General features: G+C 42.7%; 1 protein-coding gene and 1 long non-coding RNA gene across 8 annotated transcripts in view; one reads left to right on the top strand and one right to left on the bottom strand.

Annotated features, from left to right (window-relative positions):
• The window catches only part of LOC117680139 (uncharacterized), a 36,692-nt gene extending 36,093 nt beyond the window's left edge, over positions 1-599 (bottom strand). The window contains exon 1 of the long non-coding RNA XR_004595540.3: positions 292-599. This is a non-coding gene — a long non-coding RNA (uncharacterized LOC117680139). The remainder of the gene's footprint in view (positions 1-291) is intronic.
• ZNF346 (zinc finger protein 346) overlaps positions 1-2,773 on the top strand; it is a 45,196-nt gene extending 42,423 nt beyond the window's left edge. For all 7 annotated transcript variants that reach the window (XM_034442601.3, XM_087887577.1, XM_087887578.1 and 4 more), the window contains one exon: positions 1,742-2,773. In XM_034442601.3, the coding sequence (XP_034298492.2) occupies positions 1,742-1,820 (79 nt within the window). In that variant the 3' untranslated portion in view covers positions 1,821-2,773. The remainder of the gene's footprint in view (positions 1-1,741) is intronic.
• Positions 2,774-16,044: the final 13,271 nt, after the last annotated feature.

Genomic DNA, 16,044 nt, shown 5'->3' on the forward strand with positions numbered 1-16,044 from the left:
CCGGAACTCCGGTTTCCCCATCATAGAGTCTCCTCCTAGTGTGGTGTCCTTTTTCCTCTACCTGTCCTAACCAAAAGCCCTATCAATTGTGGAGCCGATTGGAAAACCCACCCCTTGCCACAGAGTCTCCTCCTGGCATGCCATGCTTCCCCCCCCCAACCGGAAGCTCCTCTCAAAATTGTTGCACCGACTAGCAACAGAGAGCCACAGCAGAGGGATGAAAGAGCCACATGCGGCTCCAGAGCCACAGGTTGCTGACCCCTGCAAAAGACATTCTCGTAATATTCTTACCAGGGTTAACTTTAGCAAAGCTTTTGACAACATCTGCGATGAGATTCTAGTAGAGAAGACAGCAATATGTGGGCTGGTCTGCTTGACAGATACACTGATTACACAATCATACCCCATGAGTTCATGCCAATGGCTCTGTGTCAAGCAGGAAGGAAGATGTGAGTGGCGTACCACAGGATGAACAGTGCTGTTCAACATATTGATAAATGCCTTGGATGAAACAGCAGAAATGGGAGCAGAGCAAATGGTTTGGAGAATCTTGATAAACTCAAATAACATAGAAACCAGCAAGATGAATTACAGAAGGAATAAATTCAAAGACCCCTATTTGGACAAGAAACATCCAAGCATTAGAACAGAATTGGTGGGAGTGGGAGTGGGAGGAAATGGTCTATAAAGAGCAGCAAAACTTGGGAAAAGAACCTAGGTTCCATAGTGGATCACACGCTGAATATAAGCCAACAGTGTAATACTGCTGTAAAAAAGCAAATATAGACCTAGGCCGCATCAACAGAACTTTATATGTTACACAAACATATAAAATTGGGCTGAATAAATAGAGTGTCGAGATCAAGCAAAGTCACCATTTCTTCTATTCCGAGTTGGTTGGGTCACACCTAGAACACTGTCTCCAATTCTGGGCACTGCATTTTAGGAAAGACGTTAACAAACTCATTCAGAAGGAAGCAGCCCAGATAAGGCATCTAGGGGAAAAACATACAAGGGATGGTTGGAGAGCTTGAATATGTTTAACCTGGAGAAAAGAAAAATGCAAGAAAACATTACATCTGTCTTCAGGTATTTGAAGAGCCATTACACAGAAGACAGAGCAGAATGGTTCAAAGTTGTTCCAGAAAATTGGGGGGAGGCACAGTAGGCTTCAATATCAAGGCAGTTGATTTTGGTTGGACATCAGGAAAAAAATTCTTAACGATTAGAGCTGTTCAACAGCTGACTAGATGATGTACAAGTCTCCCTCACTGGAAATGAACAGGCTGAGTGGTGATCTGTGATATCAGACAGATACTGAGCAAGGGTTGGAGTAGATGATCTCTAAGATGATTTTTAATATAATTCAATGATTCTTAAATATAATTTATTCACCCAATGTTATATATTTGTTTAAGATAGCAGGCTAAAGTGTGATTGACTACTTTATGGTTCAGCATGCTGTATGAATATAGCTAATCACAATCATCTGCTTTACCCCTTTTCAATAGTGAGAATAGTGAGAATCAATAGTGAGAATCTTCAGTGCAATAAATAACCCTGTTTTATTTCCAAGTGAGCAGCATAAATAGGAAAGAAGACATGTTACAGGAAAAAGTAAATAGCAACAAAAAAAGACTTTGCCTCACTGCTCCAAACCATCCAACTGAAATGAAGAGTCAGATGTATCTAGGAGTGAAGGAGAGTGGGAAGGTTTTTATTCTCTGTTTTGTTTTCATAGGCTACTTACAACAAATACAGACAGTTCTCGACTTACAACAGTTCGTTTAAGTGACCGTTCAAAGTTACAACAGCACTGAAAAAGTGGCTTATGACCATTTTCACACTTATGACCTTTGCAGCATCCCCATGTCACGTGATTTAAATTTGGGTGCTTGCAGCTGGTTCATATTTATGATGGTTGAAGAATCCCGGGATCCTGTGATCACCTTTTGCGACTTTCTGGCAAGCAAAGTCAATGGGGAAGCCGGATTCATTTAACAACTATGTTACTAATTGAATAACTTCAGTGATTTACTTAACAGATGTGGCAGGAAAAGTTGTAAAAAGTGGCAAAACTCACTTAACAAATTTCTCACTTAACAACATCAATTTTGGGATCAATTGTAGTTGCAGGTTGAGGACTACCTGTATGTAGGTTCAAATTTCTTGTATTTTGTATATTTTGTATAGGCTCTGGCTGATAAATTAAGGAAGTCTTGTTGTCACACACACACACACACACACACACACACACACACACTCGTGCACACAAACACATCAGTGTAGTTCCTGCATGCATAAATTCTCCCCACAGTTTGTATGGTACTTAAAGAGCAGCACATTGTGCAGCTGAGTTCAAACAACATATCAACATCTTAAGTTGAATTTAAAATATTCACTTGCTGCAGCCACATAAAGTAACCCTTTGGTTCAACAATCTGGCAAGACAATTGCTAGGTTCTCACAACTTGTTGTACCATAAACTACCCATTCCCTTTTTGCACATGTCTGGGTTATAAATCCCACTACGACTGTTTCCACAACATCATAATTCTGTACAATTCAGCATCTTCAAACCAAACCAGTCTCAAAAACAGCTTAACTATAGAAGGTGCAATAAGAATAACCTGAAAAAAATACCAATATTATCCATGTCCACATAGATCAAGCATGTTAGGAAAAAAAGATAAAGCAAAGGCAGATAAAAAGAAAACCAAATGTTGGACTTCAAACTTGAGAAAGATGGAATAAATGATTATTTTGCTATTAAGATTTTTGTTGCTGTTTAGTTTGTACATTGTTAATATGACCTTTTTGTTTCAATTTAGAATAAATAGGTTATTTTATTATACATTTGTATCTGTAGTGAAGCAAGTGGAAGTTATTTTTTTTTTCATTCTACTTTCCTTTTTAACCTCTTTGTCCTTTGATCTCCTCCACGCCTTTTCAATCTTGTTTCTGTTACTTTGTGTTTTGTCTTTTTTAAAAAACATAATAAAATTGTTGTTGTTTTTAAAAAGAGGGCAGCCAAACGAATACTCCGGAGCAGGGGTCTCCAACCTTGGCAACTTTAAGACTTGTGGACTTCAACTCCCAGAGTTCCTCAGCCAGCAAAGCTTCCCACAAGTCTTAAAGTTGCCAAGGTTGGAGACCCCTGCTCTGGAGCAAACTTCTTACTTTCCAGACAACTTGGGCTACAGACTCTAGAATTGCTAACCAATCCAGCCTTAGGAAACCAAGATGATCTGAGCCAAAGAACAAGATGGGTCCAACCAGCAAGAAGGCACAGCATGCGCACCTCCCCAGCCTATCTCAATCAGAGGACTAATATAAACTAAACATAGTAGCCGATTCACACAGAAAGTGACTCTGGCCTTTAAGAAAGCTAGAGGTTCCTCTCTAAAAATACAGGGGAGGGGGGGAGTAACTTTACATAAGAGAAAGTGAGAAGATAGTGTGAATATATTAAAGTGAAATCATAGAATAGGGAATATAGTTCCTAATTTGTTGTTTTTCTAGCTGATTCTTTTTCACACATGAAAATATAAAACTTCATCTGCTGAATATCCATTGTAAATCCTAAAGCCTGAGCCCCCTGTAGACCATCAGATGTTATTGAAGGGACACTGCCTGCCTTCCACGCCCCTCTGCGAAAGGAGGCAAAGACCTACCGGGAAAAAGAAAAAAAAGATCTTTTAGGACAAGTAGTTTTACTGGTGTTTGTTCTTGCAGTCCTCCAATCGGGGCTTCTTGAGGGCAATGTAGAATCCTAACAGTGCAGGGACTAACTTTGCACAATATAGTAACACTAAGTCTGGGAGTGAAGCAGCTTGATTAAAGCACTAGGCTAGAAGCTGGTTGTGAGTTTTAGTCCCACTTTGGACACAAGGCTAGTTGGTGACCTTGAGATAGTCACTCTCTCAGCTCTAGAAAAAAGGCAAGTGGCAAACCACTTCCAAAAATCTTGCTGAGAAAACTGCAGAGACTAGTCCAGGCAGTTACCAGGAATCAAGATTGACTTGAACACACGCACGCACACACACACACACAAATCCGGTTAGTAAAACTTAATTGCTGTGTTCACATAGCACATTTCAGCTAAATGAATAAACCATATTCTGGCTTAACTTGAAGACCAGGTTCATGAAACATGTTCAGACAATAGCTAAATTAAAACATTTTCTTCTTCCTAGCCTTTTCCTGCAAATGCAGGGTATGCTTTTCTCCCCCTTTGGATCAACAGAGTGCCGATCCATTGGTTGTGATAGGAATTGTCGCCTAAGAATTATCATCATGGGCTGAGAGAGTGATTGGCCCAAAGTCACCTAGCTGTTTTTCATGCCTAAAACAGGATTACAGATAGTCCTTAACTTATAACTGGTCACTTAGCAACAGGAGTGGGATCCTACTGGTTGAACAACCAGTTCGCTGAGCGTGCGCTTCAGCCGAACCAGTCCAAACCGGTAGAATCCCACCACTATTTAGCAAGCAAGCAATGTTACAGTACAACAGACCATGAAAAAAAGGACCTATGAAGTTCCAACATCAGGGTTCCCTCATGGTCACATGACTGCATTTTGGGCACTTTACAGTTGTTTGCAGCCCCCTGTGGTCACATGACTGCAGTTCAGGGGTGAAATGCTCCCGGTTTGGACCGGATCGCCCGAGCCGATAGCAATGGTGACAGGTGGTTCGGAGAACCGGTAGCAAAAATCCCTGCGCCCCCCCCCCATGACCAGCTGAGCCGTGCGATCATCAGAAGCTGTTTTTTTAAATTTTAAAAGCATTTTTTCTACACCCTCTTCCACCGAAAAAATGCTTTTAAAAGTAAAAAAAAAAAAAGCCTCTGATGATCGTGCAGCTCAGCTGGGATCATCAGAGGCTTTTAAAAGCATTTTTTCTACCGAAGAAGTTGTAGGGAAAAAGAATGCTTTTAAAAGCCTCTGACAATCCCAGCTGAGTTGCCTGATTGTCAGAGGCTTTTAAAAGCATTTTTTACAACCTCTTTGGCAGAAGAGGTTGTAGAAAAAATATTTTTAAAAGTAAAAAAAAAAAAGTTGGCCACGCCCACCCAGGCACATTACCCCCACCACTACCAAGCCACGCCCACAGAACTGGTAGTAACAAATTTTACATTTCACCACTGCTGCAGTTCACATGCAATTTATGAAATTTTTGCCAGAAAAAATACTTGTGGTTTCTGACAAAAACTGCCCAATAGCAAAAAATACGTTGGCTTAACAACTCCAGCATTCGTTTAACAACCACTGTGTTTGGTTAATACCTGCCCCCAAAAGGTGGTAAAGTGGATCATAACACCTTGACTTAAAGCTGTAATTGTGGGGGGGCAATTACAGCTGTAACTCAAGGACTACTCACAGAATTCAATTCCTGGTTTCTAGCCTGGTTTCCTAAGTATCAAACCGAACTTTTTTTTATACACACACAAAAAGATTTTACACATCATTTCTTTTAATAGTGTATACAACTTATTTTGCTGGTATAAGATTTGCAACTTTCTGGACTGGCTGGCTGGTAAGCAGAGAGGCAGGCAGGCAGGATAACTGTGAAGAGAAGTCAGTGTGTCTAGTGATTAAAGCACCAGGCTAGAAACCAAGAGACTGGGAGTTCTAGTTCTGTTAGGAATGAAAGCCAGCTGGGTAACTTTGGGCCAACCACTCTCTTAGCCAAACTGCCTCACAGGTTGTTATTGTGGGGAAAATAGGAGGAGGAAGGAGTATTGTGTTTGTCGCCTTGAGTTATTTATAAAAATAATGAGGGAGATTTAAAAAATCTTTTAAAAGGAATATAAGAATCTGTATTCAGACTGGTAATCTGGACAATATCCTTTCACAAACACCTGGGGAAAAAGAGGAATGTACAAAACTCTCAAAGCCTAAACAAGCAAGCAATCACTGACACAGTTCTATCAGATACCATTACTTAGAATATAAATTAATTGCAGATATTTATTTAAAAAACAACACAAGGACTCCCCAGTAAGTAGAATCTAAAATGTTACAGCGTATTAGAAACCTGTCTAGAAATCATCTTTTTTTCCATTATGACACCATAGTTCCCAACAGTTACTATCACTGGTTTCCTTGTATGTCATTAGGTTACAGACATTATTGTTTTCCAGGAAAGGCAAAGATGGAAGTGAATTTCAGCACAAATTTCACCATAGGCTGGCCTGTTATGTGAACACAGAGCCTGAGTTTCTATGCTGCTTTGAAAGCTAAGGCATAGTAGGCTGCTGTAACCACCCAGTGTTACCTTATAAGCAAGCTTGCAGTGATAAAAGAAGGGAAGGCTGGTCTGGGTACCAAATGAGGGCCTGTACCTAAAACAATGGGACTTAAACGAGGCCAAGAGAAACTTCCAGAAGGAAAAAGCCCTCTTGTAGCCACCGTTCCACCTACAGGTGCAACCCCGGCGAGGTTCAGGGAGAGGGGCAGCCAGCATGAACCTGGTACAAGGGCTCTGTGTTCCTTGCAACCCGGACTGTGGCCAAGGGAAATATTGTTGGCACCAGGCAGACTCTTTCCTCTGGCAGTCAGACAGGAGGGCTTTCAGAGCTGGGGGCTGGCGCTACTGCATAACAAACTTGCTGGCCCCCTCCCTACACATATTGCTGCCTTCCAGATTCAGCCTCCTTGCATACTGATCTGTCACAGTAAGGGAGATATAGGCCCCCAGAACTCTGCTGCTGCATGCACCTATTTGTGCATGTAAAAAGGACACGATACCTGTATTTCAGCAGCATCTATCTAAGTGTATCTCTACAGCCATAAACACGTATAGAGAAAATCTGGCACACAAAAGTTGGGGCATGACATCCAGGGTATCTGCACAAAATAAAAACTGCTGTTTGCTATTTAAATTAAGACAGGACAACTAGGTTATATTAGCTGGATTTGTTCAACCTGCTTAACAATTAAAAGCCAAGCATTGGTAGCCTTTATGTAACATGCCAAGTCCGACTGGTTCAAGCACTGGATGGCTTAGCATATTATCTGAATACAGCCCATTTGGTCAGTGGATGATTCACTGCATTCTGTGAACCGCTCACAAAAAAGGTTAATTCATTAACCAAGTTCATTGCCATGGATTTGGTAGGAGTCAGGGGATGAATGAATTCACAATTCTGCAATACGTGGGGATTAGTAAAAAGAATATATCATTTCACTTTTCTTTAATTGTTCTGGTTATATGTAAAAGAGGGATGTTTTAAGTACTTAAGGAGTAACTGGAAAATAAAGTTAACATGAAGGAAAAGCAATCCATATGTACTCCTGGCTTGCTTAAATTCATATTAATCTGATGAAAATCTAATTTGAACATAAATTCCTGTCCATGTAGTACTGTATGTGCCTTTGCCAATATGCCCAGAAACATGTAACAAGATATATGCGCAGAAACAGATCTAGAGATGTAAAGATTCCATTTTATTCATTCTATATTTTGATTCAACAATTAAATAAATTATCATACCACAAAGCTCCATTCTACATACTTATAAATGACTTGGTGAAGAGTTAGAAAATACAATTATCAGCTTTCCAAATAACATCAAGATAGAAGGGATGAGAAACTGAAAACGGTATCAATATTCAAGAAGTCTTGAGAAACTGGAAAACCAGACAGAAACCAGCATGATTAATTTCCACCGGAACAAATATCAAGGTCTACCTTTGGGTACGAATAATCTAAGGCACAGGTGTCAAACTCTATCGCGTCACATGACGTATCGTGACATTTTATGCCTTTGCGGAGCCAAGGTGGGCGTGGTCTGTACGTGATGCATCCAGCCCACAGGCCGCCAGTTTGACACCCCTGATAAGGCATCAGCAGGGCCCAATGGTAAAGGCCATGCTGGAACACAGCACATACAAAAAAGGTTCTGGTGGATCATGGGTGAACATGAGCCAAGAGAGTGAAGCAGTTGCAAAAAAAGCTAATGCAATTTTAGGTTATATCAAAAGAAATACAGTATCAAGATCAAGAAAAGTCATTATTTCGTTTTGTGTTCTGTATTGGTCAAGTCACACCCATCAGTTTTGGGCCTTGCAAACAGACAGAAGCATGTCCAGAGTATAGTCATCAAGAGAAACAGGGCCTAGAAGGAAAAATGTATGGGAAACTATGGAAGCATTGGGTATATTTAGCCTGGAAAAGGCTATGGCGAAGTCTACCGTGCAGAAAATGAGGCAAAATTGTTTAGCGTTGGTTCGGTAAGACAGGACAAAAACCAATCTGTGCTTCTTTTGTTATGACAAGAATGTTCTTCGTAAGAGGGCTTTCACTGAGATGTCTAGCAGCAATTCCCAAATGCTGAACTGAAGTGCTCTTACACATCCTTGAATTGGCAGAAAGCTACATCAACTTGAAACTGGCTAATTCTATTGCCCATCCTTATTCTGTCTGGATGGGTCTGTTCCCAGTCACTTTAATTGCTTGAGTTCCCCCAAGTTAATAGATGGTAAAGCATAAGAAATTAGCCCTGTTCATAGAGTACCAAAAAACATGCTACAGTTAAGTAGTTTAACACCAGAAACCTGAAGACAACTTTACCCTATTTCAAAATACTCACATGCCGAGGACATGGTGAAGGCAAAGAAGGAAGATGCTAGGGCCGTGATGGCGAACCTATGGCACGGATGCCACAGGTGGCACAAAGAGCCATATCTGTGGGCACACAAGCATTGCCCTACTCAGCTCCAGCACTCATATGTGCGCCGGCCAGCTAATTTTCGGGCCTTCCGGGCCCACCTGAAGTCGGGAAATGGGCTGTTTCCGGCCTCCGGAGGGCCTCCCGGGTGGGGGAAGGAAGGCCGTTTTCGCCCTTCCCAGGCTCCAAGAAAGCCTCTGGAGCCTGGGGAGGGCGGAAAACGGACCTACCAGGCGTACCGTGCCATCGCATGCCAAAAGTGGGGGTAGCGGGGGAGTAACTGGAAAATAAAGTTAACATGAAGGAAAAGCAATTGGGGGGGTCATGTGCGCATATCCGGAGGGTGGGGCGCATTGAATTATGGGTATGGGCACACGCATGCACAACCACCACCCCCATGATCCCCACTTTTGGCACGTGACAGCAAAAAGGTTAGTCATCACTGTGCTAGGGCATGTCTGAACTATGGTTGGACAAGTGAGGAAAAGCAGCAAAGTGTCTATCCCTTCCCTACCTGCATTTTACCCCAGCATCTCACAACATTTGTAAGCAGTTTTATGACAATTTTATGACATAAAAATTATGACAAAACAAAATGCCATAATATATTTCCTGTGGTCAACTCCTAATGCTTGATTGCACTATACAGTTCAATATGGGCTGCTTCCAAGGTTGATAAATCTCTGAATGTCTCCCTGAATTTTGAAGATTGTATATTAAAAGCTCTGCCATTGTTGGAGGCACCGAGGAATCTGGTAAGGAAATACCTTGAAATGATGAGTTCAATGGGTCATGGATTGCCTAGTACAGGAACCCTCAACCCCGGGGCTGCACCCTACTACTGGGCCATGAGCTGAAACTGGATCGTGGAAGTGGTCGGTGAGCAAGCGTGCTGGCACGCGCATTCCCATTTATGCATGCAGTGGGCGAGCACATTAACTGGGATGGCAAGGCTTCTGGGTTTGAGCAGGGGGTTGGACTAGAAGACCAAAGTCCCTTCCAGCCCTATGATTCCATTTTCTATGTTCTACTTCCCAGATGACCTGGACTTGCCTGGACAGGCAAGGGAGAGAGGTTGGTTTTAACAGATGGTTAAACCTATGAGTCTACCATCTGGCAAAAACTTCCAACAATCATTGAAGTGCTGTACAAGTAGTCCTCGACTTACAACAATTCACTTAGTGACTATTCAAAGTGACGACGACACTAAAAAACTTACTTATGACCATTTTTTAGAGTTACATCCCCAAAATTCAGATGCTGGGCAACTGGTTCATATACATGACTGTTGCTGTGTCCCAAGGTCATGTGATCACCCTTTGCAACCTCCTGACAAGCAAAGTCAGTGGAGAAGCCATACTCACTTAACAACCTATTAATTTATCAAGTGCAATGGTTCACTTAACAACCATGGCAAGCAAAGTCGTAAAACGGGGCAAAACTCACTTAATAAATATTTCACTCAACAACAGAAATTTTGGGCTCAATTGTGGTGTTAAGTCGAGGCGTCATCCCTAACGTGTGATTGGTATCCTTTTTCCCGAAAAGAGAAGAGCCACAAAACCTTCCTGTTAACATGTTCTACACACATGAACCCAGGCCATTACATAGCAAGACAGAGCAGAGAGCCATGGGGGAGGGTGGGGTAGAGGAGAAACCGCAGGAGTTCTGCTTGCCTGAGCTTATTATGAGCCACAGAAGCGCCGCGGTCGGAGTAATTCAAATGCTTGTCCGTTTAAGGATGAACATTTGGATTATTCTGGCCCTCGGATGAAGGCTGCAATGAAAAGAACACCGCGGAGGAACTTTTTATTGAAAACTGCACGGGGTGAATGCCAATCAGCAGAAGCGAAGGCCTGCACAAAATTACAAAGAGACCGAGGATCGGTTCCAAATGCAGACGAAAGGCTCTTCCAACCTTGCAAGAAGTGAATCTTCATTTCGCCCCGGTATCCCCCCCCCTCTCTCCAACCCCCCGCTCTTTTTATGGCGCCGCCTTCTTCCGCCCCACGGATCTTTTCCTCCTTCCGTCTCCCACCCACGTGTGTGTGTGGCTGGCAGCCCCCCCCCTCTTTCTCCCGACCCCCAGCCCGCATGAGCCAACCCCCTGGCTGCGATTCCTCCGGTGCCGGAGACGCCGTGTCTCTAGCGGTTAGTGACACAAGCGCTTCAGCATCCTTCGCTAGGCCTGCGACAGACGCTGCCAAGCCCTCTCACCAGCTTGCGGCCTAGGCACATCCGCCAGAGACGCTGCCTCCCCCCCCAGGCTCCGCGGCGGGACCAGGCAGCAGGAAGGAGCTGGGAAAGAAAGAGGGCTGAGGGGGCTGTGCGGTACGTGTCTGCAGGAGCGCGCGCGGGATGGTGCGCGTCCGCTGCCAGCCTGCACAGTTTCCTGGGGACGAGACGTCTCTTGCAACCAGTCGGATCTGCTTTTGAATAAAAGTGGGGAGGAGGACGCTTTCGTACATGGCCACGCTAAATACCTCTCCAGACCCACCGGATGAGTCCAAGCATAGTCCGATCTTGCCAGGTTGTCGGGCGGGATAAGGTGGAAGTAGAGGAACCCTGTCTATGGGTTTGAAGGAAAGGGGGATTTAAATAAAAGGGACTGGGAATATAACATCCGTTCAGTAGAATGATAAAATATATCTTTCTAAAAGAGTTAACAACCTGGAAAAATTACCAAAAAAAAAAAAATCTCCGCCTGGTCCCAGTAAAGGCATTCTTAATATACCATACGGACTGGATTTCCACAGACTAAACTGCAAATAGTCCAAGTGGAGAAGGGCTGTTTCACATTCTGTTTACCAGTTAATTGAACCTCACTGCTATTTTCTGGATCCATGCAACACTCTGAATTGCAAAACTGCCTAGCTTGAGTTCACACAGCATGTTAGGCTGGAATGTGATTAAGCAGCTCATGGTTCAGTGTGTTGTATGAATGCAATCTTCGTTTCGGCAGTTACTCTCCAGTCCTTAGTTCACTCATCCCTGTGGTGGAGAACCATCTCTGTGCAAAGAGGAGCTTACAGTACTGGCAGGCTTACAAAGGAGCAGAAGATCCTTTCAGGTTTCCTGGGCCATGCAGGCTTCCAAGGGAAATGATATCTTGAATTGTGCTCAGAAGCTGATCCATAGCCTCTAAAACAGTTTGTGTGCTTCTAATCTAGGTTGGCTTTCAGATAATCTCATTAGCAGCCTAGTAGTTGTACATTGTTGTGTCACTGCATTTTCCAATTTGTCTTCAAACAGTCCCACAAACAACATAATACAGTACTCTAACCTGGACATGAGCATAGCATGGGTCACGGTGACCAAAGCAATGTTTCTCAATCATGCCAATTTAAAAGGTGTGTGGACTTCAATTCCCAGAATTCTGAGAGTTGAAGTCCATATATCTTTTAGTTGCTAAGGTTGACAAACACTGGGCCAAATCACCTCTGAAGGACCACAGCCTCAGACGGGGGAACTAAAGACGCTTTCAGCAGTTAAACTAAATGTATGAGTTTCCTCAGATTTGAAATATGATCCATACACAACCCCCATATAGATCACAACTCTCCTAAACTGAAAAAATACCCTGGCCTCCCAAACGCTACCTCTATTTTGTGAGGATTCTTCCATCCTCCTTCCAGATCAGTTGTGGAATTCAAATTTTTTTACTATCAGTTCTGTGGGCATGACTTGGTGGGCGTGGCAGGGGAAGGATACTGCCAAATCCCCATTCCCTCCCCACTCCTGGGGGGAAGGATATTGCAAAATCTTCATTCACGCCTCACTCTGGGGCCATCCAGAGGTGGTATTTGCCGGTTCTCCAAACTACTCAAAATTTCTGCTACCAGTTCTCCAAAACCTGCTGAATTTCACCCCTGTTCCAGATCCTAATCCAGTTTGTAACCAGCAGGGTCTGGACTCACCTCTTCCAACTCTGTGATTCTAGTAATTCTCGAAATGGATTTAGTCTTTTCCAAGGTCTTGAATGAAATAAGCCTTGCTTCTTTGAATGTATAGAAGCATTATTGAGGGGGGGGTGTAAAATGACCAGTATTTCACCTTCTCTTCCTGGATCTTATCACTCAGCAACATTCTGGTTTTGCATTCAAGTCAAAAGCTGCAAAACTTTCTTCGTGTTGGCAGGCTCTGAAACTGAGGACTGGGTTTTACCCCTGTACTCATGACTTCCTATTCTAAATCTTGTCACGACTCATTCAGCAGTTTCATGTAGATATAAAGCACAAAATGTAGCTCTGTGGGAATCCTGTAGCAACGCAATAAGGCTGAACAGCAGCCACTTAGCTCAGTTTATGAAACTGGCCTTTTAGAGATACAAAGAGATCCAATGGCTGGATTTAAGCAATACATTAAGCCAAAAATCACACAAGCCCCATTTTGATACTTAGTCCGATTGGCGAGTTCAATCAAACCATGGTTAAGCTAAATCTGGGCAAATCTGGCAAATAAAACACTGTTCCTACTCATCAATCCAGGGAACCAGTGCATGTAATGGCTAATTGGAGCACAAGCTATTGAATTTTTTAAGGTAATTAACCAGATTACATTGGCTCTGAGGTTTAGGACAACCAAGGCAATATTCCACTTCTGTGATTCGTTCCACCAAAGCTTATATAAAAAGGGTGGTAAAGGTTCGCAGTCGCTGTTGCCATAAAATCAAATTATCTTAATTTTAACTAATTGCCCCTTAGCTAAAGCCATCATACTCTGGAAGTTTCAATACACTTCTGAGACTATACAGATCACTTAACGCATAAATGGATTATTCAATAACCTGGAAAAAATGTTTATTTTCTTCCCCCTTTCCCCCTTTACTTGTTGGTCTTAAATCCAAATAAACAAGACCTTCTCTGTAATTTCTTGAAATTTATACCTAGTACAAACAGTTATTATTTCTCTTGCTCTCTTTTTAGATCTGTTTTTTTCCCCTAGTAGCAGAATACAAAAAGAATTAACACACATTACTCTTACGTGCAAAGGTACTTTTGAGAAATTTGGGGACAGAGGTGTGAAAAGTTTGGTTGGATTGTTGTAGGGTGGGGAGTGAGAGAAAAGAAATGCTGTGTATTTCACAGTCTGCATTACAGGAAGGGAAGGAGGATGTATAGCCTCGAAATCAGTGCCTCTTCCAAACTAGAAATTATTTGGAAAGATGGGGTGGAGTGCTTGGTATTTGGGCAGGAGGCAGAGCTTAGGCAATGACAGCAGGTATTTCATTTGAGGTGTGGGGCTAGCCCTTTGTACGTGGGGGAGAGCCAAGAGCAGAAGGAGGGAGCTGCAGTGCACAATTCTTTGTTGTGCTCAGCTGCGGTTGGGGCATGGAAAGGGGCTGTGGGCAGAGGGATGTGGTGACACTGGTATGTGCTGAAAGCAGGGAGGCAGCAAGCTTGCCGGGCTGCATGAAGGGCTTTCTGTTTGACTGCAGTTATGGGCTATAAATCAGGAGCAATGCCGCCGCCCTCGCCCCTCAGGAGGGAGGGAGGGAGGGGGAGATGAAAAAACCCATCTCTAAAGCCTGAGACCAAAGGAATAAGGAAGGACTAAGGTAGTGTAGAAAGTTAGCACCACCCTTCTCCTGGAAGAATGAAATATTTTAGGAAATATTAAAAACGCAGAAATCTTAAGACAGAAACTCAGCCCCAGCTCCTTGTCCCCAGCAGATATTTTGGTTATCTACAAGACAAAAGACTGGGCCAGCTTTTCTATAAAACAATAGATCTTCACCCTCAGGACATAATAGGATTAGCCCTCTACCCATCTAGCAACAGAACTCACCACATGGCACCTGGGGAGATCGCATCACCCAGCAAGGTTCAACCAAGCCTGGGACTCAAGACAATCTACAAAGTTACCCCTGCATAGCCCCATGGGAGTCTGATGTGTGGACTTCAACTCGCAGGACTGAAATATGTTGAGCATGGATCATCCAACAAGTCCACATGTCTTAAAGTTGCCAAGGATGAGCAGTGCTGATTTGATAAACATGACTGCACCTATGCTTATGCTTATAAATACTGAGGCTTTCTCAAACCATCACTGGAAAGTGTCTTTCTTTTTTCTCCTCTTTTCTTCTTTAAGAACAAGACTGTATAATGCTTAAAGCCAGGAGTGTTTTTCTCTCACCCACTCCCTGGAGAGGATTACATTCTGTGATAAGGCATCAGCTGATCTAAAGGCAGATTTATCAAACCACTTCTGATACCTGGCTACAGTCTACAGAAGTACATATTTACATACCCATCATAGGTATGGAATTTATATATTTGTTAAACTTCTGTGCTGCCCATCTTGCCAGGGTGAATGGAGTATAATGCGAGATATAGGAAAGGAGATAGGAAATAGTAAGCAAAAGAAATTTTGGATGTGAAATTCAAAAGAAAAATTAAATACATTTACATCAGCCGCAGTCAGTCTCCTAGAAAACTATCCTTGCTTTCTTCAAGAACTCATCAACTTCATCCAGCCATCATTCTCAGTCTTCTTCTTGGTCCATGCCTTGTCTGTGTATCTGTTTTGTAATTCATTTCTCACTCATCCCTTCTATGCAGGTAGCCCTTGCTTAACAATGCTAATTGGGACCCTGCAGTGATAAGTTGTTTTTTTTAAATCACATGACCATGCCGTTTAGCAATGGCAATTCTGTCACTGAGCAAGAAGTGGGCTGGTCATTAAGTGAGGACGACACATAACCACAATTTTGACCTCCTGCTGGCTTCCCCATTGAGTATCCTAGTCAGAAGCCAGCAGGAAAGGTTGCAAATGTCAATAATCACATGACTGTGGGATATTGTGACAGCCATAAATAAAATTAAAATTTCTTCATCTGTTTCCCCATCTTTAAGCATCTATCAGGATATACACATTTAATTATTTTGACTATTTTTTATTATTTATGTATAACTTGCAAATTTTTCACTCTATTTCCTCATTAAACAAAAATACCATAAACTTTAATGTACTAATTTTCATGATCCCTCCCCTTGGTTGCATCGTACACTGTACCTAGGATTCATTGCAAACAAAAGTGCAAACACATTTGCATCCCCGATCAATGCATACTTCTAGCATCATCATAAGCTTTCCTCACACATTTATGTATAAACAACCAAGAGGACCTTATTCCCCCCAATCTTTACTCACTTGAAACAGTTGCTAAAAATTCATATATTCTCAAGTGTTTTATAGCAGTGGCCCACAACCTTTTGGGCACCAGGGACCAGTTTTGTAGAGAGAGGTTTTTCCGTGGACCGGAGGGGGCCTGCTTTCATGTACTGCCTGCATCCTGTGGATGGGGTTTCGCTTGTTTGTGCGGCCTGGTTTCTGGCATGCCATGGACCGGTGCTGGTCCATGGACGGGA

Source organism: Pantherophis guttatus, chromosome 2 (assembly GCF_059756535.1).
Source record: "Pantherophis guttatus breed Tessera chromosome 2, ASM5975653v1, whole genome shotgun sequence".
In the NCBI taxonomy this organism is placed as follows: Eukaryota; Metazoa; Chordata; class Lepidosauria; order Squamata; family Colubridae; genus Pantherophis; species Pantherophis guttatus.